Genomic DNA, 24,827 nt, shown 5'->3' with positions numbered 1-24,827 from the left:
GTAATTAACCCATTCTTTGCACAAGAATACAGGTACCAATGCTGTCTCAACTACCAAGGGTGCACAGCAGCACCCTTGCATGTAGCATAGAAATCCAAGCTGCTCCAGCAGTGCTCAGAAGTCACATCTCTCATTCCCACACTCATTATCCACCAAAGGACTCATGCAGAAATGCTCTTACCTCCCACTTGACTGCTCACCCATTTTGGACTTGATGATCTTGAGGTCTCTTCCAACCTAGACAATTCTGTAATTCTGTAATTTTACCAGCCCTGACTACCCGTTTGTCTCTCCCCATCCGTCCTTGGCCAATGTGGGCACTCACCCACAGACTGGCTGCTTTCCACCCCAACCTGGCTTACCACTGGTCTCTTGTTGCCACCATGGACCAAGGGCCTCATTTACTGTCTGAATTCCTCACTGCCGCGTCAGAAACATGTATTTCAGAGGAGCCCATGACCATCCATGCTTACCCCAGCACCCACTGTGTCTAACCTGTGAGGTTCAGCAACTTGTCAGTGCCAACCACTGGGCATACAAAGCAAGCCTAGAAGACACATCTTGAATGCTGGCTGGATTGCAGTGGAGATGGCTGGTTTTTCCAGGGCAAAGATAGGAAGCCCTAGACCTAAGAAGGAAACCTCAGCCATCACATAATCAGTGAACAGGAGACTTGAATGGTAAAACATGAGACAGTAAGGGTGCGACACTGCACATAGCCTCCCACACTTGTCCACAAAAATGTGACCATCTCAGAATTATCTTACCAAATGATGATCCATGCCACAGCCAAACAGTGGTCCTCCACTAGCTTATACATTGCCTTCGATTGCTGCAGATGGCACACAGCAAACGAATGCAGATCTGAGGCTAACTTCACCTTTACTGCAATAGATGGCAGTACATTATCCTTTTTGATCTCCTTGGGCAACTTCAGTGTATCTTTTGTCCCATCTAGTCTCAATGATTTCACAATGATTAGTCATAGGAGAAAGGCCAGAAGAAATTCCAACACACATGGAAGACTGTGCTCCTCATCTACGGGGAGCCCATAAGCTTCCCTGCAGAACCTGCCACCAAATGCAACCTCCAAAGATGCCCAAATGCAAACAGCATATGAAGGAAATGGCAAATTGCCTAGTGCCATAGTGACTCCTGCTTGTGTCATTCCCCTTCCCCCAACTCTTGCCACCCCCCAACCCCCCCCCCCCCAAAAAAAAAGAAAATTAGGGGAAAAGCTTCCTTTCTGCTTGTGTTTGGGCTTTGCACTGAAATACAGATTTGTCTGCTCTCCTTATGTTCAGCTGACCATCCTAAATTCATACACCCCCACTCTCCAAAAAGCATGGTGATTCTGTACATTACATGGAGAACAACCATCAACAAAAGTCCATCATTTTGTAACACAACTGATCCTTCTGTTCTCCACTGAGCAAACAACTCAAACCATCTATTGACATTTCATAAACAAATATCCAAGTTCTAAACTCAGACATCACCAGTGCCTCAGTTTCAGTTTTAACCCTCCCAGGAACATTGGAAGCAAGATTAGGCACAGAAGACTACAGTGTGTGTATATATAAATAAATTTTGTCTGATTCTTACATTTCCTCAAAGAGAAAAAGCACTTAGATATGAAATACCATTAAATGCATATTCCTACATAATTGGTGCATAACATTATTTTTCAAATAATTTGTTTGATGTGGGTAGCTGTGTTTTCATCTGTTAATCACTGTGCATTTTGTTACTTTATCCTCCACCCCTTTTGTTACTCCCATCATCCCGTCACGTCCTCTTAGCTGTCAAGAGCAGATCTGTCTTCTCTGTTATGTACTGGTACAACGCCCAGCGCAGAGCAGTTCTCATTACTAACTCCAAGCACTGCTGTACAAGAAATAGCAATTAAGCCCATGAATACATAGATAAATTTCTGAAGAGAATGTACAATTTACATAATGACACAAATTCACAAAAATGTTGGTTTCGTGTTGGTCAGAACTGCAAATGCTAAATCCCTCGAGAACTTCCATGTTTTACAGGGCTTTTTATGGTGAGCTGGGACAGAAGTGAGAAGATGACAGCCTAAAGCCAGCTCTTAATCAAATACAGATTTACCTATGGAGCACAGACCAATGACTGGCAAATCACAGCAGAAAACAGTTGTGAAACCAGAATGAATCTTGGTGCAAACTGATTCTCAGCTCACCTGAAATTAAAATAAAACCCTTGAAGAAAACTCTCTTCTGTTAGCCATCGTGTGTTTTTTTTTTATTACCGGTATGTGGGACACTCCCTGCTAGAAATTCCTGCTCGTCTGGGTGGAGACTGATGGCTTCTGAGCCATTTCTTCACAGAGTCTGAACCACCCACATCTACCAGGAAAATTTATTGTGATGAATAGACCTATTAATACCAGCTTCACCCCACCCTATACTGCTTCAGAGTATGGAAACTTGATGGATGTATCTGGTTTTGGTTAATACGCCATGACTCTCAAGTTTTACAATGGGAAGGCAGGGGAAATGCATAATGTATTTTATTGTAGTATATTGGCACATTTTCCACAAAATGGAAAATTCAACCTATCAGGGATCCAATTTGCAGTCTTTACTTACCACAACTTAAAGCATTTATTTATTTATTTATTTATTGCAAAGGTTACTTTCTCTGTTCTTTGCCTCCTTGCTGAGTGAACTGGACAAACCCAATAACCTCGTGTCCAATTTATTATGCGGTAGTACAGCAAAGGCATTAAGTCATTTTCTCTACACCCTGGACACTGCCAAGAGCAGCCTCAGGTCTTCCCAAATTCATGACAGAAAACTTTGTTCCACTTGGGCCCCCATCTCTCCATCACATCCTAAAAATTAATACCAGAAGGGACAGTCCCTTTCCCCTTCTCAGTCAGAAACTTATAACAAGAGGGGAAAGGTGGAGCTGGCAACAGAGAAGAAGGGGACTACAGCACACAGAGCTTTGCATGGGGATGTTCTCCAGAAGCAGTTGTGAATGCCTCATGAATTTGCTCTCCCCTCAGTCCATTTACTTTGGTGATGAAAGGGTGAAAATGCAAGGCTAGCCATGGTTAGCACCTGTTAATTTCAGGACTTAAATGCTGATATGCAAAGCAAAGGTATTGTAACAGGAGGAAAACACTACACGGATACGACTTAGAGGAAGACATCCACACAAAGACAATGGCTTTGATTGCTGTGTGCTATCCTGCAATTACAAATATCAAACTAAGGAGCAAATAAAATAAAAGTAAGCCATAAATGACAACCACAGTAGCAACGGAGCCAAACCCAAGCAGCAGGATGGGACTGAACTGCTTTGGTTACAAGGCAAAGGGTAGGCCCAGAGAACCTAAGAGGAGAAAAAGAAAACATAATAGTGTTTCTGAACATACACACCTCATTTAAAGTCTGTCTCTCCAGGAAAACCAAAGAGTAAATTTCATCTTCCATAGGTCAGCTGAGGCTGTTACAAGACAAGAGCCCTAACACCACTTGCAGTGCTTCTCCAAGCTGGCTTTTGGACAGGGGTGCCCAAAGTGCCAGGCCTTGGGTGGGCTCTGTAGGGAAATCCTCTCATAAAAGTTACTCATCTGGCTCCAAGCTGCTCAAAAACATTACTTTTCTATGTTTGCCTGTCATGGCAGGAGGTGCTTGAAGGACACATCCTCAGGAAGTAAGGGCTTCTTAGCACTGCATTCCAGAAGAGCTTAATTTTTATCCTTACTAGTGTAAATACCAAGAAAGCACTCAAAGCCAGGTCTGGACACTGAACTGTCAGTAGCAGCTGTTAGAAACATGACCGGGTCCTACTTCTACTTCCCACCTGCTTCAGCATCTTGCTCCTCCAGTTAGAAAACAGTGAGCATCAAAAGTGGGGAAGGCCAGGAGGACTGAATAACATTCCAGTCCTACATTTCAGAGTGATACAGACCAGCCAGGATCCTGGGGCAGAAGGGAAAAAATAGCATTACTCTGACTCCGCTTTCTCTAGGTCAACCGATAGTGCCATTAGTACAACTGGCACCCAGCCACAGAACTGAGAAAAAGAGCAACTGGATGCTTGTGAGGAATGACTGAATACAACTCTGATGTCTACATAAACAGACCAAAACATTTGGCGGGGTTCACAGTGGCCAAACCACATCTGTTAACTGCACCAGCAGAAATTGTTCTGCAATGGGCAAGAGCCCCAAGCTCAGGCTGGTTCCACTGCAGATCCTCTGAACAGTTTGGGGCCATATTGGCAGAGCCTTGTCCATTTATTTTAGGTTGCCAGCACTAGCCAGAGGAACTGCTGGGAAGCCCATAAAATTAAGTTTCCTCTTCTGGTGTCAACTGATGAAGCAGTCTTCACTTGCTGACCTCAGTCATTGTATAGCACCCCCGCCTGCTGTTCCAGAAAGTTGCTGGATGTCAGTAAGCAAGTTGACACCTAATTGTTAAACTCAACCAAGTGTTTTAATTAAGGGAAGAGTGTCTTTAAAACAAACTCTTAGAAGAAGGCTTTGGCCCACATTCAGGAAAGCACTTAAGTACAAGCCTTAGACTGTCCCTATTCAGGAAAGCATGTGCTTAAGTGCTTTCCTGAATACAGATATATTCCTGCCCTGGGGCCTTAAAAGTGCACTAAATAATAAAATTTATTGCAATTTGACTTCATCGTTTTCTTGAAATATTTATTTAGCTGCTTCTTTATTAAGAGTACAGTCACTGAAATTCTGTATCTATTTAACAGCCCTTACTACTCACTGATTGTAATCCAAGAGACAGCCTCTAAATGCTGTTTCAGTTCAGCTCTATATTTTCCATCACTGTCATTCAAATATATCTTGTTCATGAGAAATATCTCAATAAAACCAGTTACCAGTTACAGGGTACTTACTGACAGCATATCATTTGAAATAATTTCACATGGAGTTGGAGGTCAACTTCACTCTCAGTAATATTCAATAAGGATATAATTTCAAACTTCACCTAAACCAACACTCATGTCCGAAATCTTTACTGATCAGTGACATTCAGCCAGTGCTTCTCCAAATATTATCATATGTTATACCAGTGTAGATGTCACAAGTCAGGCCAAAAAGCCAAATTTCTGCAAAAGCTGATCCTTCCACTGCAGCCAATGTACAGAACCTGCATTTTTTGCATCTCTTACAAGCTACCTCCAGTATTTTTCCTCGGCAATTTTATATTTGCCTAAGAAGAAGCCAATTGCGTTGAGCACAAGGGCTAAAGTGTGTGAGCACACACACAGATGTATCTACAGGAAAAACTCGGAGAGGATGCAGGGTATGTTTTATTCTAATTGACCACTATTCCTGTAGCTCCTGAAATTAGAAACTGGAGCTTGTTAAACAAGGCCGGAGCTGTCAATTTTTTTAGCACTGTCAGTATGCAATGAAGTAGGACACAATTATCATTTTCACTGAATTTGTTTGGACCATAGCTTTTTCTATCTACCTGTGAATCATCTGAGATTGACCCCAACTAGAGAAGAGCCTCAGTGCATCTCATGGCAAAGGAGCCTTCTGGCACACAATTACTGAGTTACTGACAGTGACTAACAGGCAAAAATAATGACTACAAGGGCTAAGACCAGCAAGGAAATTCTCCTCAAACCAAAACACAAGGAGAGTTTGCTGTCAGGTAAGACTGATGACAGTCCACCTGTGCCTGGGGATGTCACCCAGCACCTCTTTTACTGCTGGAAGGACCTAAGGCACCTTTGTTGATCTCTCCTGCTCCTGGGCATGTCCCCCCATCAGCTTACAGCTGCAGGTGTGGGTCTTTTACTTCTTTGCTATTAGTTTTCTTCCAGGGTAGGTGGTAGGTACAAGTCTTGTGACCTTCAAGAAATGTACAGGATTTCTGTGGAGCTACAATACAGTTGCCTGTGATGGCCCTGAGGATCCTTGCTGGTGACACCATTTTACCTTTCTTCCCCAGATTTGGGCTTTTTGTGTGCACCACTGCCTCTAAAGAAAGTACCAATTATTATTCCCTAGCTTACTAGCTCTGCACTCCAAGCACGCACAGAAATACAAAAGCAGTGGAACGAGGACATTTAAGTCTATCTAAATAATCTGCAAAACAGAATTTTAAAAGTGTTCAAAGGCTGAAAAAAAAAAAAAAAAAACAAATCCTCAGGATGAATTCTCTTCTGACTACACAGAGAAGCAGGTGAACATATAGATGCCCCCAGCTGTGACCAACAGGTGCCTAATTAAAGGAACACCCTATGACAACCACATGCATTTCATTTGTTCAGGCGGAAAGGTTAACAAAATAAGCTTAGAGAATGAATGTTGCACAAGCAGAATGACTTAAAAACAAAGAAAAGACTAGTCAAGATGAATCACACGCCTCAGTCAAACATAGGAAAGTCTGCTTACTTTAAACTTGATTGTAATTGGTTTCCCCTCACCTTTCAAAAACGTATTTACAAAGGAAAACAGTATTTACGATGTAAGCTAAACCACAACCATTTTATTTATCTGTTATTTCAGTTTTTCCTTAGGGCTTGTGTTTAAAGACAACCCAGACGAGCCTACTCTCAACAGCCTCTTAACACACACTGCTTTTAACAAAAGAGAATAAAGAATATTATGATCAGTTTTCCTAGAAAAGGAGATCACAAGAAAAGCATAATAACACCATTTCCTCTTCGGCAGCTCTGTCAGACATCCCTCGCAGACAGAGCCTGCTTACCACACGGCTGCCTGGGGAGATGCCAGGGGATGCCATGTGGGAATACTCCTGAAAAGGGACAGGGCTCAGAGGATCTGATGGACAAAAAGGCTTTTGTGATGAAGAGCCTGCCTGTTTTCTCAGCTCCATCAGTTGATCTAATGAAGATAGTAAATGTCTTGCCCCTGTAAACCTTGACTCTTCCACTGCAGCTCCACTTTCATGGCAATGAGATGCTGTTACGAGTGTTTACACAGGTCTGAATCATGCAAACTAGGAGACATGAAATAAGAGGTAAAATCATCAAGAACTTCATCAACAAGAGCTGTGGTTTCATCCAGCTGGAAATGTTATTTTTAGAAAATTCAGATCTCTTAGGCATCATCCTTCAAGCTCACATTTGTGTTCTTCCTGCCCCAAAACTGCACGGATGAGAGCAAGGACCCATGCACACACACTTTCCTCCAGTCCAGCTCATTTCTCCTGCCCCCAAGATTTCTCTCCTCATTCTCTGTGGCCATGAAGTCAGAAACCAGCTCCAGTGACTGTTTGTACATGATCCACTTGTGACCAACCACAGCACTGCTTTGACATCAGTGGAGTCTTTCAATTCAGTCTGTGATAGTATCAGACAGTCTAAGGCTTTCCTTGCAGGGTTTTTCCCCAATTATGCTTATAACTCCAGCCTCAGACGACTCAGGCTGCTTTCACAGCCCATCTGCCTCAAACAGCACTTTATTATTATTTTTTTTTTCTACTTGAGTACAGCTTGGGTTTATTCAACCAGAAAGAGCAGAAATAGCAATGGGCACACTTCATGTCACACATAGTGACAGACGAGTACTCTGCAACTCAAAGACAGTAGTTTCCAAAGAGTTCAGGCTGAAATTCCTTAAGCTGTCTGGATAACTAACTTTAAACCTTCCAAATCGAATCTGGGTTGACAGACCACATGCAATTCTGCAAGGCATTCCCCACTCCCTCCACCTTGTTTCTTCAGGTCCCAGCAAACATGAAGGCCTTAGTGGGAGATGCCTTGGGAAGTCCTGACAGCAGCAGAGACCAAGGCAAAATGAACGTGTAGCTCTGCTATGGCTGCTTTAACTCTGAATGTGTGAGAGGTAGCAAGGAGTCCCACCAGGAGACTATGATAGAGCACTGGCAAGTGGTTTAGTGGTTTGGTTTTTTTTTTTGTAACAATTTCCCATCTGCATGAATTTCTGCAGTGGGGAATTGATACTGACCTCAGGTAACTTCCCAGAGAGAGGAGGGCAGTAGGACAAGGAAATATGTGGAGTGGAAAAAAGCCATGAATTCCAAGAATGAGAGTGAACATCTCCATCCAGGTCATTACGACCTGGGCTTAGTGCACAATCCCTAAAGTCATCTTTGTTTTTGTTTGTACTTGCTAAGTGCAGGTTTTGCTGTCCTTACTCCTCAAATAGCATCAATGAAATCTATGGGACTAGATTTTAAAACTACTGCCTCTGAATCTGGCAGTAGGCAGTACTTTTAGCAGGAGAAACGTGCTAGAAAGCCGTTGGTCAATATCAAAGCCTTCAAGTTTTCTTACTGTTCCTTCACATTTTTGTAGCTTTTTAGAATTTTAGAAAATTTATCTAAATTAAAAATAACATGTTTATTTAATCATGATCTCTCTCTCTCTCTCTCTCTCTCTCTCCCCCTAATTGCTAAGAGGACCTGTCATACAAATCCAAGTTTTCTTCCATCTCAAATTGGTACAGTCCAAAGCCAAGAATACGTATGTTGCTAGCTGGAAAATAAAGTGCTCTTGATTCCTAACTTTATTTTGGACAGTCAACTCCAAGTTATTAAAAGCCAAATTCAGTAGTGAGAAAATATATATAGCTTCAGCTGTTTTGTGTGGGTTTAAAGTAGTATTTGCTTTATGAGTAAGAGATTCAATAATGCATATATTTACATAAAAATAGTTTTGACATTTAAGTTAACTTCTTGCCAGGCTGGTGCAAAAATGGAAATGTAAAAAGCATAAATGCAGAAATGAGCCCCTATGCTGTAAGTCTGCTATTTACAGGTATTTTTTTTTTCTTGGCAGTAAGACCTGAACGGTATGTTTTATAGCACTAGACCTAGCCACTCTGAGTCAATTTAGTGTTTATGGAAAGTGCCAGACTGACAGTTCAAGAATTAAATTCTCCACACCAGAATATGGTTTAGCAGGGGCAACAACAAAGAGCATTTCTAGAAACCTGGGCCACTGAAATGCCTTGGTCATGTTCTGTAGACATGACAGAAGTCAGGATAGCACAGCTGAGTGAGCAGCAAGTTGAACACCCAATTATCTCCTGAGACCAAAGAGGCTTCTGAAGAGGGTGACACCACTACATGCCATGGGAAGTACACAACAAAACACCTCATGTAATTTGAAGTAAAGACCCAGATGACTACAAAATCCCTGAAACTTTCAAACTGGAGCTGCTCAGATGAAGACTTCTATTTCACACAAGATTTTATGTTTGAAAGACATGCATAGATTTGAGGAAAGAGACAATCGACAATCTGCCACTCTTGGGGCTTCTAGGCAACTGGCCTCCCCAGAAAGGACAAGCAACAGAAAGCCAGGAAATAACAGAAACCTGCCTTGTTTGCAAGTGCCCTGAGCAAAGCATACATCCTCCCAGCAAGACACATGAAGCCAAGCCGGTCAAGGACCAGGCACACCTCCTGACAAAAAGCCCTCACAGGTACCACCAGAGTATGATTCCTTAACTCCTCCAACAAGTTATACTTAGTGATTTATATTCTGTCTTATCTATTCTCCTTTACTTTCCACCTGAACTATCTATCTCCTTTAGACTTCTCTTTTCTCAAAGTGACAGAGGAAAAGAGATCTCTTTAATCCTAGGTGAGGGTAGGTGATGCACAATATGATGTCATGCAAATTATAGGAGCCCCACTGTGCTAGGTTTTGGGATGACTGTACAGCAGCGACTAAATAATTGATGTGATGGACAGAAGAGGTTGGAAGCTGTCTTTTGTACTACAGCAACCAAGACTGTTTCTTACTTTTTTTTTTTCCCCAGAGCAATTAGTCAACTCAAGGATGTCAAAACATGTAACTGTGCCACAAGACAAATTACAGTGTAAGTGCCGCTGTATTTGCCAATGACATAGCAGGCTTTGCCCCAAGTTCTGCAGGGTTCCAAAAGGCATTTTAATAATGACAAAATAACAGAAAAATAAATTTATTTATACATAAATAATAAACAATATTATAAATAAATTGTATTATATTTATAAACAAATAATAAAGCCCGGATGACCAAACTGATGACATATCAAAATGAAAAAGAGAAATATAAAATATATGTGTATACATTTGTTAAACCTTCAGTCACCAAATCAGATCCTTTTACTAAAAGTTCACAACTGGCTCATCAATACTTAGTACTCTGACAGTCTTGACTAAATGGCCTGGCAACTAAAAAGTCATCGTTGCATTCTAGTTATCCAACAGCATCATAAATAGAGGAAAACATATCAACAGAAACAATTAATCAGAGCTGAGGATAGTCTTGATCCTTACTGCAGCCTCATATGTTACATATTTTTTCTGCTGTGATCTCACTAGCAATGCATCACTGTTTTTAACCACTCTGAGCACTGATTCTATGCTCAGCAGCTGTGTTTGTTTACAGGGCTAGAAATTAGCACAGGACAAATGGACTTTATCCAACTGAAATTTTTTTTGGCATTTTCCACTACACTTCACAATATATTGGTCCTCATAGTCCAATCATGTATTTGCCACTGACGCTGGCCAAGGAGAGCAGATAAGCAAAGATGGTGCTTGCTGTTACTGCACGGGGAAGCTCCAAATGCAGGCTCCCTGATTCCTAAGCATGGTTAAGACACTTGTAGCCAAGGAAGTCCACTACTGTATTGTTCATGCTTTTTTCACTACAAACATAAAGAATGTCATCATAATCCATCCTGCATTTTGCACCATGCCAGTTCAGTAAAAGTGATGAAATCCAATGATATTTTATACTTAGAGGGACCTGTCAGTGCCCTTCACACTCATAACTGGCCGGATTCCAATTCCAAAAGCCAATTCCAAAAGACTCTTAGCCAAACTTCAGACAAGTCAGTCCTAGAACCATTTTCCACTTCAAAATCCACATGATTTTTAACAGAAAGTTACTTAAAAACAAATAAACAAGCAGTCCTGTGCCCTTATGTATTTTTAATCTCCTTGACACTTTTCTTATAACCGAGCTGGGGAGAGGTTTGGTTTTTCCCTGTCCCATTTTATGATAGACACTTAAAAAGGAGTTACTGGACTTACTGGGATGCAACAATGAACAGTCCTGCCCTAGCTCTCACATGCATGAAGGTAAATATATTCTTAAATGTTTGCCCTAATTATTCAGAGTATTTTTGCAAGTGACCCATATTTATGCTAGAACTTACACAACAGATAAACACAGCATGCATCAAGTTGTAGTTTACTGACTGTTTATGTCTTCCACGCTGCTACAAACACTCCAGTCCCATTTTATAAACTGTGTCATACAGAAACTATCAAACAGCCTTCTGACCAGCTGCTGAAATCCTGGTATTCAAACAATTTCTCCATGCAAATATTCAAAACTCTCCACTAGTTCATCACCAAACCTTAATCATGCACCCCATTGGAAAGAACATGGTTAAAAGTACTATGAAACTTTATGAAATTTGTGTTTTCTTGGGAACCAATAAAGCATATTTCTGGGAACAGTTGCAGGGCATTTCATTTCTGAGAGACTGCATCTCCCTATTTTTAACTTTGTTGCATGCAACAAAGTACATATTTATCCGATAATTTCAAATAATAGCAATTATGATGTTCTGACATCACAAGACATATGAAGAACGCTGTCAAAGTAATATATTGCACTTTGCTGCGTAATTATGTTATGTTGGAGCAGAGTGTTGGAAAACTTAGTATAATCATTAGCTGAGTGCTGAATGTTTTGATTGTCAGACAGGTTGTATATGATGCAAATATATGACTCAGAAATGATTTCACATAAACATTTTGGTAACAGTAATCTGACTCATAACCTCCAACATAGAAAATAACAAGCTTCACAAAACATCTGTGCACTCAGAGCAACCCAGCCTCACAGCAACCTTTGGAAACCTTGCAGTGCCAAAAAACGAGGGAGCCCAGTCTCTGAAGACCCAAAGTGGAGAGGTGCTGAAATCCACCCTCCCAAATGAGTCAAAGCACCTGGGGTCAGAGAGCAAGCCCACAGCAGGGGCAAAGCAGGCTGCAGTTCCCACCAGGCATCTCTGCCAGACAGCCACGATATTTATTCTGTCTGATAGCCTGCCTAGTGGGCATTGCTTAGTTCAGGTCCACATTTAACAGGGAAAACACACGAGGAAAGGTTTGTTGTTATTCTACTCGAAGTCTTGCCATGTCAAGCATGACACAATGCACAATTCATCCGCTATTTATTTTCTCATTCATTACGAGATGGACAGCTTCTTTCACTGCCCCTTTCTGAAGACAAATGTGGGGTCTTGAGTGACAAGGAGGATTTAACGTCTGTTATTTCAGAGGAGGTTTGCCATGTTTATTCTGGAAAGTGCCATGAATTAATGAACTATCTCTTCAAGCCCCAGTGAAGCTGAGCTGCCAGCTCAACGGCTGCCAGAAGCAACAGAATGTTTTGGGACCCCATAAAATTATTTTTACTGAGACTAGTGATAGCAAAAGCATCAGGCGGACTCAACTTCAATAGCTCCTGCAACATAAAGGAGTTATTATAAGGGCTTCAGCCATTACACTGTGTTGTGTTTTTTTTTCAGAGATTTTTAACAAAACTATCAGCTAACTCAGAACACCTACTTTTAGCCTCCCTGCAGCATGGATATTGCTTTACCTAAAAAAACCCCTTTCACTGCCTTCATGTTACCAAAAGTCAACCGAACCTTTTCTAGGCTTTCCAACATTTTCAAGTGAAAAGCGTGCCAGCCTGTGACCTCTTTCATCTTTCCTGTTGAAATCCTTTTGGACACTAGCCTATGCCTATGTACCAGAGCTTCAACACACACATAAAAACAGAGCTATTTTCAGAAAAGGTTCAACTGTTGTTAATTCGACAGACATTAAAAATAGAACTGCATTCAAACATAATCTTAGCTCCCCAGACAATATTAGTAACCTGTGAGAAAACTGTCAAAAGCGGGGAGAGCTCAGGGCAGGAGATGCCCCCAAATCCCTCCCCTCCTGGACAGACTCAGGGTAGCCCAGCTGTGCTCATGCCCATGCAAGCCCACCTCTGCCCCATGCCATGTACTCCACAGGATAGGGCAAATAGTACATATCAGGTACAAATGGACAACTGGTGAATATTTGTGTTCAGAGAGCACCCACAAAAGCAGGAGGTGATATAAAAGCCAAGCTGCTTACAAGCACGGCTGAAGAGCTGTGTCCCTGAGGGAGGGTGCCCACAGAACATTGTGCAACACTGGTGAGGAAGGTTCACCACCAGGGAGGACCACAGCACATGTAAAGTGAGAAGCTGTGGTCTCCAGATGACTGATGCTTCAACCTGGGGGAGGATGGGTTTTGCCAAATAAGAGTGTACTGTGCGAGCCACCTGGGGGCCTGCCAGGGCAGAGATGTGGTTTCATGGTTAGATCACAGGACCACGAGCAAGAACCTCATGGACCTCATCACAGCCCCCTGGTCTGGTCGTGCCCTCTGAGCCTCCATTCAACTGTTTGGAAAATGAATATAATGGCCATTTACATTAGTCAGAGCACACTGTAAGACTTCGATGCTTGTGAAGTGTTTTCAGGCCCTGGATAAAAGATAGTTGTATCCTTGCATTGTATAACAGGCAAGGAGCCCTCCACATCCTGCAGAATGGAACATTTTTGGAGAGGATGGCTGCTACAGTCATTAAAGTGTAAAAACCATCACATGCTATAGACAAAATACAGACATCTTGAAGTGAAAATATCTCTTGCCCTGCATTCAGCAAACATTTTCTCTCCAGCTATCTTCCATACCATACTAAGCAGGAACTTCCTTAAGTATGAGAACTTTTTTTTTGTATCCCTCCTTTCTTCATTCCCTCCCTCTCCCTTCTTTTTTTTTTCTTTTTTTTTTTTTTTTTTTTTTTTGGGGGGGGGGACGGGGTTGGGGGGGGAATGACACTTTAACAAAAAAGAGATTGAAAGAGCAAGCCAAGAGATTCACAATCACTAAAGCTTGCAGAACATACAGTGAATTTTGGCAGGACATGCATGTTTATTCTTTTCATATGCTGTTTAAATTATTTTTATAAACAAGTCATTATCTTGCATAGCCACTGCTTTGTCCCTTTCATGTTGAAGACGTTTGATGTTACAATAATTAAGTAAAAGGGTCTGCATGCCTGAAATGCGGTCTCAGGATGCTGGTTTGTGGGTAAGAGAGACTGCTGCTTTTCTAAAATGAAGGGTTTATTTTCTAGACTTCATCATTTCAATCACGTACCTGGATTCTGTACTTTCAGATCAAATCTTTGTACAGATATCCAAATACAAATTACGTAACTAGCTTAACTTTTAGAACCATGCTCCCACCATATTGCACTAAAGATCATGCACAGCTGAGTCATGCACTGCAATGAGAAAAACATATTTAATGACAGAAACTATTGCTGAATCGATCCTGTTCATTCATTATGACGTTGATGCTTAAAAATAAGCACACATCTTCTTTCACTCATGTATGTATCTGGGATTTTGGATCTTCTGGTTCTCCATGGCTGTTACTGAGATTTTAAAAGCCTGGCTTGGTGAATCACTGCTCAGCATTCCTCACTAACCCATAGGAACATGCCTGAGATGTAAGCTTTGATCCCCAGTTCTTGGGTAAACGAGGATGTCTGTATGCTACCCCTCTGCAGGACAGGGCCTTGCATCCCCTCCAGCCTGTGGCACCCAGGGGGTGTTCCACTGCTGGGACCCTAGGGGAGCCAAGCCTGACCCTGGCAAGGTGAGGAAGGTCAGGGGAAAGCTGGTGGAAAAGCCTCTAGGGCTTGCATGCAAATGTATTGAGGAGATGGGCTTAATCTGCTTTGGATATAAGGGGAAAATGTTTCAGGATGAAGGGAGTGAGGTACTGGAACAGGCTGCCCAGAGAAGTTGTGGATGCCCCACCCCTGGAAGTATGTTCAAACCAGGGTTGGATGGGACCTTGGGCAACCTGATCTGGTGGAAGACGTCCCTGCCCATGGCAGGGGGGTGGACTAAATGATATTTAACGTCCCTTCCACCGCAAATTATTCTGAGAGTCTATCACACCTGTACTTAAGCAGAAATAAAGCCCTATCCACTTCTTTATCCCCCAGTAAAGATCCTTATTCCACATACTTTTAATGAGGTTTGAAAAATACGGAAGTTAGACTACACGTTCATGTCTAAACAGCTTTTATTACACAGTTTACGAAGACGAAGGCAGACAAGTATTTTGCGTCTTGTAGATGCTTGTTATGGTTCAACATTTTTTCCAACTAATTTGGACAATTTTATTCCCTGTAAGAGGACTGGGACTGACTGTGTACAGTTTTGCTCTCCCTGATTCATCTCTTAAGCGTTCTGGAAACTCCAGGGAACAGCGGTCAGGAGACACAATGATGCAATACGGCTCCTCCGTTTCAGACAAAAACTACAGACCCCTTTCGCCAACACCTCTTTGCTTATGGGCGTGAATATCACAGCCTGCCCACAAGCTTTAATCTGTTCTCATTTTTTACATGATCCTTGTTGCCTGGTGTGAAGCTAAATGACTACACTTCAATAGACATTATGTCACCCCTTAGCCCTTACACAAACACAGTGTCTAATACCTTGACCATACGCACCACGCACACGTAATGCAGTAAATGACAAGATAAGAATGTTGCCTCTGCACTTACATGAAATAGCACAGTTTTGTGTTTTAAACACAGCATATTTTACAGCCTGCACCTGATAAAAAAAAAAAAATGTGGCTCTCCATTCACCCCAGTAAATTTTCAGTTTGATCAAATGCATCTTATTTACATGGGAGTTTCAAGCAGTTGATTCATATGTCTTCCTTACTGCAAATAACTATTAAATTTTATGGTGCGACACATCTTTGGAATACCATTTGAAAAACACGTTCTCATTTACTATCAGGAAATTTGACTTCTTCAGAACAAGTGTTAACAGTGCCTTGATTAATTTGTAAAGCTATTCAAGCCCTGAAGTACATCTGCACACTGAGTGTATTTCAAATACTGCGCTTCTGTTTTCATTTTCAAAATGTTTTTATTTATACACTAATATTTGACCTATGAATATTCCAAGTTTACATGGAGCCAGCTGTTCTAAATTCTGGTTATACTGAGCATTCGTGCAAAACATCAGGTGATATCATTGGATATTTTTAAGGGGAAAGTTCACAGGAAAGCATTTATGTATTCTTGTGATTAACACCACATTGGATCAAAACAGTCATGTCTAGCTCTCTTAAAATACAGCTACTGTTTTAGTTAGCAGAACACTTCAGCTCTGTCTACATTATACTTTTTTTGCCAAAAAATCCCACTGTTGCTATGACTGATTCAATTCTGTCATTGTGCTATGATGAACATTGCAATGTGAAAGAGAGAGCTGCAGGCAGTTCCGTCAAAATCTTTGTGCCCTTAAAAACAAAACAAAAATCATCTTATGCCATCACAAATATATATATATATATATTTATATACATATAAATATATATTTATATATATGTATAATATACACGTATACATTATATGTATGTGTATAATATATATATATAAATTTATATATATGTGTATTTATATATATATAAATAAAATCCACACCCTAAAACCCACCCAATCCTATGCTGCTGTCTCCTTGCCTTGGAATCTAACTAATTGAAAGTTCAGGAAATACTGGCCCCAGTCCAAAGTGGGTTTTATAAATCAAACCACAGCATGACCCACCAAACACCCCTGCAATCCCAGCAAGGCTCAGCTCCCTTAATTAAGCATTTTTGGTTTATTTTCCCTGCAAGGCCTCTGCAGCAGCTGCATCCCTATGCCCTCCCAAAAAAGCCACCATCCTGGGAACCAGCCCCAGGTGCAAGGCACAGGGCCGCAGAGCTCCCTGGGAGGAGGCAGGAGGCACTGCTCCTCCTCCTCGTCCAGCCATGAAAGGTCAAAAGAAACAAGTCACTGGCCAGTTTTCACGTGTATCAAAGCTGGTGATTCCCAGCCTGGATCGCCCTCTCCACACATCAAACAGGAAACTTTGGGACGACCCAGCATCACCCTCCAAACCATTCACACAGAAGAGACTTTCTGGACCTTGGTCTCACACACTGGTGTGATGCCTGCTAAAGCAAATGGGACTCTCTTAACCACAAGTGATTTTCCCATCCATGCAATATCACAGAATCCCAGAAGCATTCAGGTGGGAAGGGACCCCTGGAGGCCACCTGGTCCAACCCCCTGCTCAAGCAGGGCCACCCAGAGCAGGCTGCCCAGGTGGCTTTTGAAGATCCCTATACTGTCTGTTCTCTGTTTCACATCACTACAGAAATGGCCAAACGGAAATGCTAATCTGTTGGTAGGTGGAGCGTACTTAAGAGCACTGCTGTGCCACTGCTGGGAAACAGCAGAAACACACAATGGTACTGTTTATGTCTCAAGTAACTCGTACTTCCCTCTAACACTGCACGGGTTAGCAATGATGCAAGATGACTTAAAAAGAATCATGCCTCCACAGCATGGAAAGTCTAAATACCACCTTCCTTCCTCCTAAATCACAAACACCACTTAAAAGTTTATATTTAAAACTATGAGAGAGAGCGTCACCACCACGATGTGCTAGGCCAGGTTGAGCAAGGACATGCAGCTCCTTGGCAAAGGCACGAGCCTGCAGCAAGAACTCCCTGCAGGGGCTCATCACAGGACATCCACGATAGCTGCCCAGGTAATTTGCTAAACATTCAGCTGAAGGGAAGCTCTGAAAAGAGCACCTTTCTTAAAGAAGCAGTTTGGTTTCAGCTTTATTTGAGTGGCAAGAAGAATTAGGAAACGCTGCTTTCATATTTTCAAAATAAACAAACACACACACCTAGGTTTGTATTCCAAAGTGCAACTTCTTATTTATATACATGTACAAAATTTGTCTTGAATTGATCAAGACCACTTTGGCACATACTTACTTTTTCTAATTACAATTGCTTTTTTATCTTTTTTCCCTCACCCAAATTTAGGACAGTGTAAATTTTTAAGCCCTAAAAAGCTTTCAGAAGATAGAGAATAGTCCTGGCTAATCCCAGGTGATCTGGTTCAAATAGCTCAGTCCAGATGACACTGACACCTGGATACACTGCTTGGATACAAATGTGGCCCTCCACCAAATTCGACACTGCAGATTTTGATCAGCAGTTTCTCCTGGAGCCGCACATCTGTCCAAAGCCAGAAGGATTCCTGTAGTTACCCAAATTCATAGCCTGAAGGAGCTAAGGACTCCTAAAAAGTCCTTCTAAAAAGGGAAAGAGCAATCAAAGGATGACAGCGGACTGTTTGCCTTTTCTTTAATCCTGTCATCAGTCAGCTACGTGCCAGCAGGCAGCTAGCAAGCAGAGACTTCAGGAAGATGACATACATGAGGACCTTGAGCTGCATCAGTTGAACAGCTAATATAAGGCTGCTCTCTGACACTTGGGATCTGTCTTGGCATCAAAACCCAGCACACTAGTCTTGGCAGATGTCAGTAAGCTTATTCCCATCATCAGCTTCATGATTTCTAATACTGGCCTGCTCTGGACACACGTGGAGGAGGATGCTCGCATGCCGAGAGAGAGAGGCTTTACACAGCCAGCTGGCAGCACAGTCAGATACACAGCATCACACACTCCAGTTATTCCCTGTGAGTAGATGTCTTGACCTTTACAACATGCGGCCAAGAGTATAAACAGATGGGATGACAGTATGAATGGTAAGGTCCCGTCACTATAATCACGCCACGTCCCTGATACATCTTGGTTGCTGAATTCCATATCCCCCGACACCAAGTATGATAGCACATAATAAGACAGGTAGGCTGATCAGATGCTGCAGAAGAAAAAAATTCAACTGCTTTAGAAATGAACATGGAGTCCTGCTTCCTTCCCATGAAAAGCCATGGTGCTTGTGCATAAGTGCTTGCCATGGATTTATGCAAGATTGTTCCTAGAAAGAAATCTGTATAGTGCCTGCTGCCAAAAGAGATGAAGAGATGACTTAGAAGACACCACATCCATAAGTTGCTGCTTTGTAGGCAAGCCGAGAGAGAGAATTTGTACAGCAAACTTTACATTGGCAGGGAAGACAGTAATTGCCTGGGTTTTGGGGATTCAAAGATTTAAGAAGCTTTTCAACATGGCCACAACTCAAATCATGCAGAAAAGCTTCAGGGATGATCTGGGTTTTCCTTGGGTTTGTCCTAAGTCTTTCCAAGAGACCTGTGGGTCTTTTGACATAAGGGTGTGAGCATTTTCTCCCAGAAATAAAATGATACAGTGAATTCATGCTGTTAGGCAGCAATAGGAATGTGCAATACTGCGGATAATTAGCCATCACAACTCAAAAGTGTGTTTTCTATGGTAGTTGTCACTTGAATTTGGATTAGTTTGGACTTTGCTTGCATTGCTATCTGGTTGTCAACAGCCCTAGATTTGGGTTATTGTGTGTGGTTTTTTTCCCCCTTCTTAGGGGAAGCACACATATTCTTCTCAGTGTGGTTGCCTGGATAGGGAATCACAAGGATAAGAGACCAGATAAGCTTCTCAGTTTTGATCAAGATTGTTCCTCCCATTACAGAGGGAGTAATTCTGTTAACAGTTAAATTAGAAAAGCCTTCCAGAGTCTCGTTTCTGCTGTTACAAATTGCACATACCACTCTCTAAAGGCATCAGCTAGTGAAACAGGGACCAGAGAACATTTCCCTTTCACTTCAGCAATGACAATTCAGAGGAAACCAAGGGGACATCAGATCAGTCACAGCCCCCGGCCCATGCCTGCAGTTTGGTTTGAATAGTGGCTCCTCTTTTCTCATCTCCCTGGACTTAGAGAGCAGGGATTTGTTGTGAGGGACTTGATACATCTCTCTCTAGAGCAGCCTTGGAAGAAAAACAGAAGGACACTTGCCTGAGTCTAGCCCTTAGTCCAGCATAACTCTCTCAAAGAGCAATATCCATACCAACCCCAGGTCATACCAAGAGGATAAAGAAGAGTTAACCCTACTAGGTGCCACGAGGAAGGTATATTAGTCAATAGGAAATATTAACACATTTTTCTTCCCCAAAAAAAGCACTGTGTCAAGATGTGCCTGTGCCACATTTAGATCAGGGATGTTCCTGAAGAGGAACGGTTTCATGAGGATATTCATTGATCCATAACACCCCCGCCAGCACCTCAGCCCCTGCTGTACAACCATTCCCTTGGCACAGAATTTTGGTGCCCTGGTTGATCTGATAAACCTCAAATAGAGAGATCCAAAACACAGATGTTTCTATCTGAACTCGATATTCAGGCTTCCTATGAGAGAAATGGAAAGAAATGGGCACTATTTGAGTGCCTCGTCCCAGTGAAAATGCCTGAAATAAGATATTTTGGGGATCATCTTCCCATAATAGGAAGCAGGTTTACCTGGGGTAGCCAGTACTTTCTATCAAAATCTCTTTTGATATCTAGATTGACAAATTAAATTTATTCTCTAAATTATATGAACTGGTTTGAATCTTCTGTGTGTTTTCACCTGCAACAGAAACAGACACTTATGATACTCCCTGGTACTGCTTCCCAGGTGCCTAACAAAGTAAAGTGCTGTATATATCCTAGGAATGTTGAATTCTCCAAGTTTCCCTGAAGTTAGCCCCTCAAGGAATTACTGCCCACATCTCACAAGTCCATACAACAGTGCAGACATCACTAGGTATGCAAGACAAATCCCACACTCTACACTTTGAAGATTGATGTTTCTTGTCCTTTCAGTCAGAGAGCAGCTCCCAGTATTTGGTGAACCTCTAACTCCTTTGTGTACACCCCTTTTTCTTTTTTTCTTAATAATAATTTAAAAAATAATAATAAATTTAAAAAGCGCATTTAAAATCAGCAGAGACTACAAGCTACTGACTCTTTTCAGGTTAGAGTTCTGGAAAAATTAAATGCACTTTTCAAGGAGCCTTAACACCTTCAGACTTTCACAGCAAAGCAGGACTTCTCCATGCAGCTGAACTAGGCAATGGCTTTGCAGCACAACAAAAAGCACCACGTCAAATATTCACCTGGTTCTGTGCTGCAGCAGAAGCAGCATGAGCACCTGAAAGCAGGTCATAGCAGCTGCCCATTAAACAGAAGGAGGCATGTGGCTGTCACACCTTTTTCACATGCACACAGTAGTTCCCCAATATCTACGTGCTTCCTTCATCCACACGCACCTTCAAGGCAATCTGCGTGAGGTATACTCAAATAATACCACACACCTCTGGTTCTGAGAAAATGGCAAGGGCCACTGAGATCTCTTCAGTAGCTTGTCACCTCAGTAATGGAAAAAAAAACTCTTTAAGATTGAACATGGGCACAGCTATTCAGAAGCTTATTTTAACCAAATTCAAGTCATTATAGGAGGCCTGACCCCATGCAGAAATATAAATTAAATAAATAAACAAATAAAATCCTTCTGGCAGGATTTGCTTATAAGGACACTTCAGCTGTAAGCTTTTAGGATTGCTTGGCATACACCCCTGTGGAATAGTCAGTGTCCTTGAGGGGCAGGGCTCTTCCCTTTCTGCTCTGGTCCCCACTATTCGTGCCTGCATTTTCTAGACTACATCCTAATAAACCACTCCAATAGATCACAGGCTGGTTTTCACCCATTGCACCTTCAGTTTCCATATCACAGTATAACTTCTGGCTTCCTCTAGTCTTCTGCCATGAATTATTGTTTGTTGGAAACAATAATTCCATACACACGTGAAGAAAAAAAAAAATCCCTGGCAAGACAGAGGAGCTGCAGAGAACAACTGAAGAGTTCTTTGGTTTCAGTCAGTTGCTCTGCAAGCACTTTGGTAACAAACAATCATGTTCAATGACATTACAGTTTATGACTCGGAACTTGGAAGTTGATGAGAAATTTCTGCAGTTGATTCATACTTCCTGAAACTCCTAACCAGCATTTCAATTGCGCGATTTTACTACATTACATGAATAATTTTCCTTGTTGTTACATAAGTGTCTAGATAGAAATTATTAGAACTGATATGAATCGTATGAATATATTTATTTTCAAAAGAAACAAATTCTTTCAGGTCTACTGTCTAATACTGCTTGCCAGATGCTTTATAAAGCTGGGTGCTAACACCTAAAAACACCCCATGCTCAAATTTCTCGCTGAAATCAGCTCCTCCAGGAACTGCCCAGCACATTGCCAAGCACCCCTCAAGTAAACTGCTGTGGGGATTGCTCACAGAAAGCTACGGGGACGATGCCGTGCTTACTAAAATCACGTGCTCCATGCACAGGTCTCTAAAGTCCCCAGGACAAAGGAGAGAGACGCCGGCAGCAGCTCTGTTTGCCCGAAGGACAGGCAGATTTGGAGAGGCTGGGAGGGGAGCAGCGCAGCAAAAGGGAGCACAGCGGTACCCGCTCTCTGGTTGCAAAATCCACACGCTATTTCCACGTGTCTCAGGGGCTGAGCTAGCCACGGACTCTGCTGGCTTTGCTACCAGCTGGTTTCGGGACGCTACACTCAAAAGCAGCAGAGAAAACACAGCGCGAGGGGAGCACCTCTGACCTGCCCAGGGAGTCCCATCGGGTACAAAAATTTCCCACCCCCAGGGACTAGGGCTACATCTTTTCTAAATACAGATACTATGGTACAGAGCTGTTGAACACATCTACTAGTGCTGATAACTCGGATGGATTTCCCACTCCTGAGACGTACCCTTGCTCTAGATTAGGAAACACATGAAATGCACACCAGTTTGTATCTGTCAAACACCACAAGCTGTTTGCAGGTGCCTGACTTGCAGCTCTGCAACCACTGGTGAAAAGATCCAGTTTTCAGCCGACTCACTGCTGAGACGCTCGAGCTTCACAGGAATTCACTAAAAAAGGAACTGCAATTTGCCAACTGAAATATTTTCATTCTCCGCATTAGGCTGAATCTAATTACACTGTTTCCTTATAATTGCAGGCTAGCATTCAGGGCTCCTTCAAGTAAAAAGCTTAATGGCTTTCCCACTGAAATTCCCACCTCGGAGCCCTTCGCAGCAGCAACATGCTGACAGCATGATTTGTTTGAAGAGCAGGTTGACGTCTAGCAGAAATTATTTCAAGATTTCTATCACATTCCCGGGCTTGAGCACCAGAACAGCTGACACGGAGTCACGTATTCATCCCCGCACTAGCTCGGGCGGCTCAAAAGACACGAAAGGGACAGCAGGGGCTAGCAGGGGAGGCACTCTGCCCCAGCTCCGGGAACATCGGTGCAACCTGCACCCCCGCGGCTGTGCACGGAAACCCGGGCGGAGTGCTTTTAGCCCCGAAGGGCTCTGAGTGCTACCGTCACAGCAAAAATGCAACTTTTAATGATTTATTATTATTATTTCTCTGTTTGGGCACCTTTGGCTGCTCAGCGTCGGAGGGTGCGGAGGAATGCTTCGCCCTGCCCCGCGGCAAGCCCCGCGCAACCCCAGCGCGCCCCACCCCGCTCCCAGCCTCCGGCCCCTCGCCGCGCATCCCCGGCGAGGACTTGCGCGGCCGCGCAAGCCCCCCTGCTCCGCAGCCGCGCAGCCTGCACTCACCCAGGTTGACGAAGCTCATGACCATGTCGGCGTCGTTGAGGAAGGCGCTGTCCTGCGCGCTGGGCACGGGCACGGGCACCGGCTGGCGACCACGCCGCTCCGCAGCCGCGGTGCCCTCCGCAGCCTCTGCCAGGGCGTGGTAGAGGCGCAGCATGAAGCGCGGAGCCGCCGGCAGCCTCCCCGGGGCCGGGGCCGGAGGCTGCCGGGGCGGCGGGCGCGGGCGGTGCGGCAGCCCCAGGACGGAGAGGATCTCCCGCTGCATCTCCCGCTTCTCGTGCGACTTCAGCCGCCGGTAGAGGAAGCCCGAGGAGGCTGCGGGAGGAGGCTGCGGCGGCTCCCCGAGGCTGCCTCCCTCCGCGGGCTCCGCGGAGCGGCAGGAGCCCGGCAGCAGCAGCAGCATTGCCCAGCAGCAGCAGCAGAGCCAAGCCAGCCGCCGCGGCATGGCGCCGGGCCGGGCGGAGGCAGGCGAGCTCCCCGCTTCCCCCCTCTCCCCTGGGGCTCCCCGCAGCCCTCCAGCCTCTCCCTACCCCCCCCGGCCCCCCGCGACACCCTAACGCCGCGGGCCGGCGGGGGGCAGCCGGGCCAGGGGGGCTCAGCGCTCGGCCCCCCCTCCGCCGCTCATCGCCGCTCAGGTGAGCCGGGGGGCTGCCCCCCGGCCCGGCTGCTGGGCGCACGGCTCAGCTCGCCATGCCCGTCGGGGAAGCAAGGCGAGGATGCTGAGGGTGATGCTGAGGACGAAGAGCGGACTCTGCCCCCTCTCCGCGCTGCAGCCGAGGGGCTCCCCTCCCGCAGGCTGCAGCCCCGCTCAAGCCAGCCCGCGGGGACCGGGGCTGCAGGCGGCCGAGGCAGATCAGCAGCGCCCCCGCCTCTCGCCGGGGCGGGCGGCCGCTCCTCCGGGGCGGGGAGCCGCAGAGGGCGCAGGTAGCGCGGCCCCGGGGCGGAGCGGGGCGGGGGGAACGGGGAAGGGGCCGGGGAGGTGGGCGCCGGCCGCAGGTTGCGCCCCCGGAGCCTCTGAGCAGCGCTGCCCCCCCCCGAAACCAACGGGGATTTTTCGCTCGGAGGAGTAAAAGTAAACGGGGTGGCGGGGAAAAGCGGCTCGTTCCTCCTGTCCGCAAGATTTAGGGAACGCGGGTTGTTTGTTACGGAGGTGGGTGGGCTGCTGCTCGTCTGAAAACATCCTGCGGTGAGCGGGTGCGTCAGGTCCCTTTTCCGAGGACACCCGGCAGAACTTAGCACAGGACACGCACTAAGCACAGGTG

At 44.2% G+C, this 24,827-nt stretch overlaps 1 protein-coding gene across 1 annotated transcript in view; it reads right to left on the bottom strand.

Moving 5' to 3' along the window:
• The window catches only part of BMP6 (bone morphogenetic protein 6), an 88,726-nt gene extending 64,275 nt beyond the window's left edge, over positions 1-24,451 (bottom strand). Inside the window, exon 1 of the mRNA XM_027451601.3 lies at positions 23,569-24,451. Coding sequence (XP_027307402.1) covers positions 23,569-24,010 — 442 coding nt within the window. The 5' untranslated portion in view covers positions 24,011-24,451. The remainder of the gene's footprint in view (positions 1-23,568) is intronic.
• Between the last annotated feature and the right edge of the window lie 376 nt (positions 24,452-24,827).

Source organism: Anas platyrhynchos, chromosome 2, assembly GCF_047663525.1.
Source record: "Anas platyrhynchos isolate ZD024472 breed Pekin duck chromosome 2, IASCAAS_PekinDuck_T2T, whole genome shotgun sequence".
NCBI classification, from domain to species: domain Eukaryota; kingdom Metazoa; phylum Chordata; class Aves; order Anseriformes; family Anatidae; genus Anas; species Anas platyrhynchos.
This window is presented reverse-complemented; position numbering and strand designations above follow the sequence as displayed.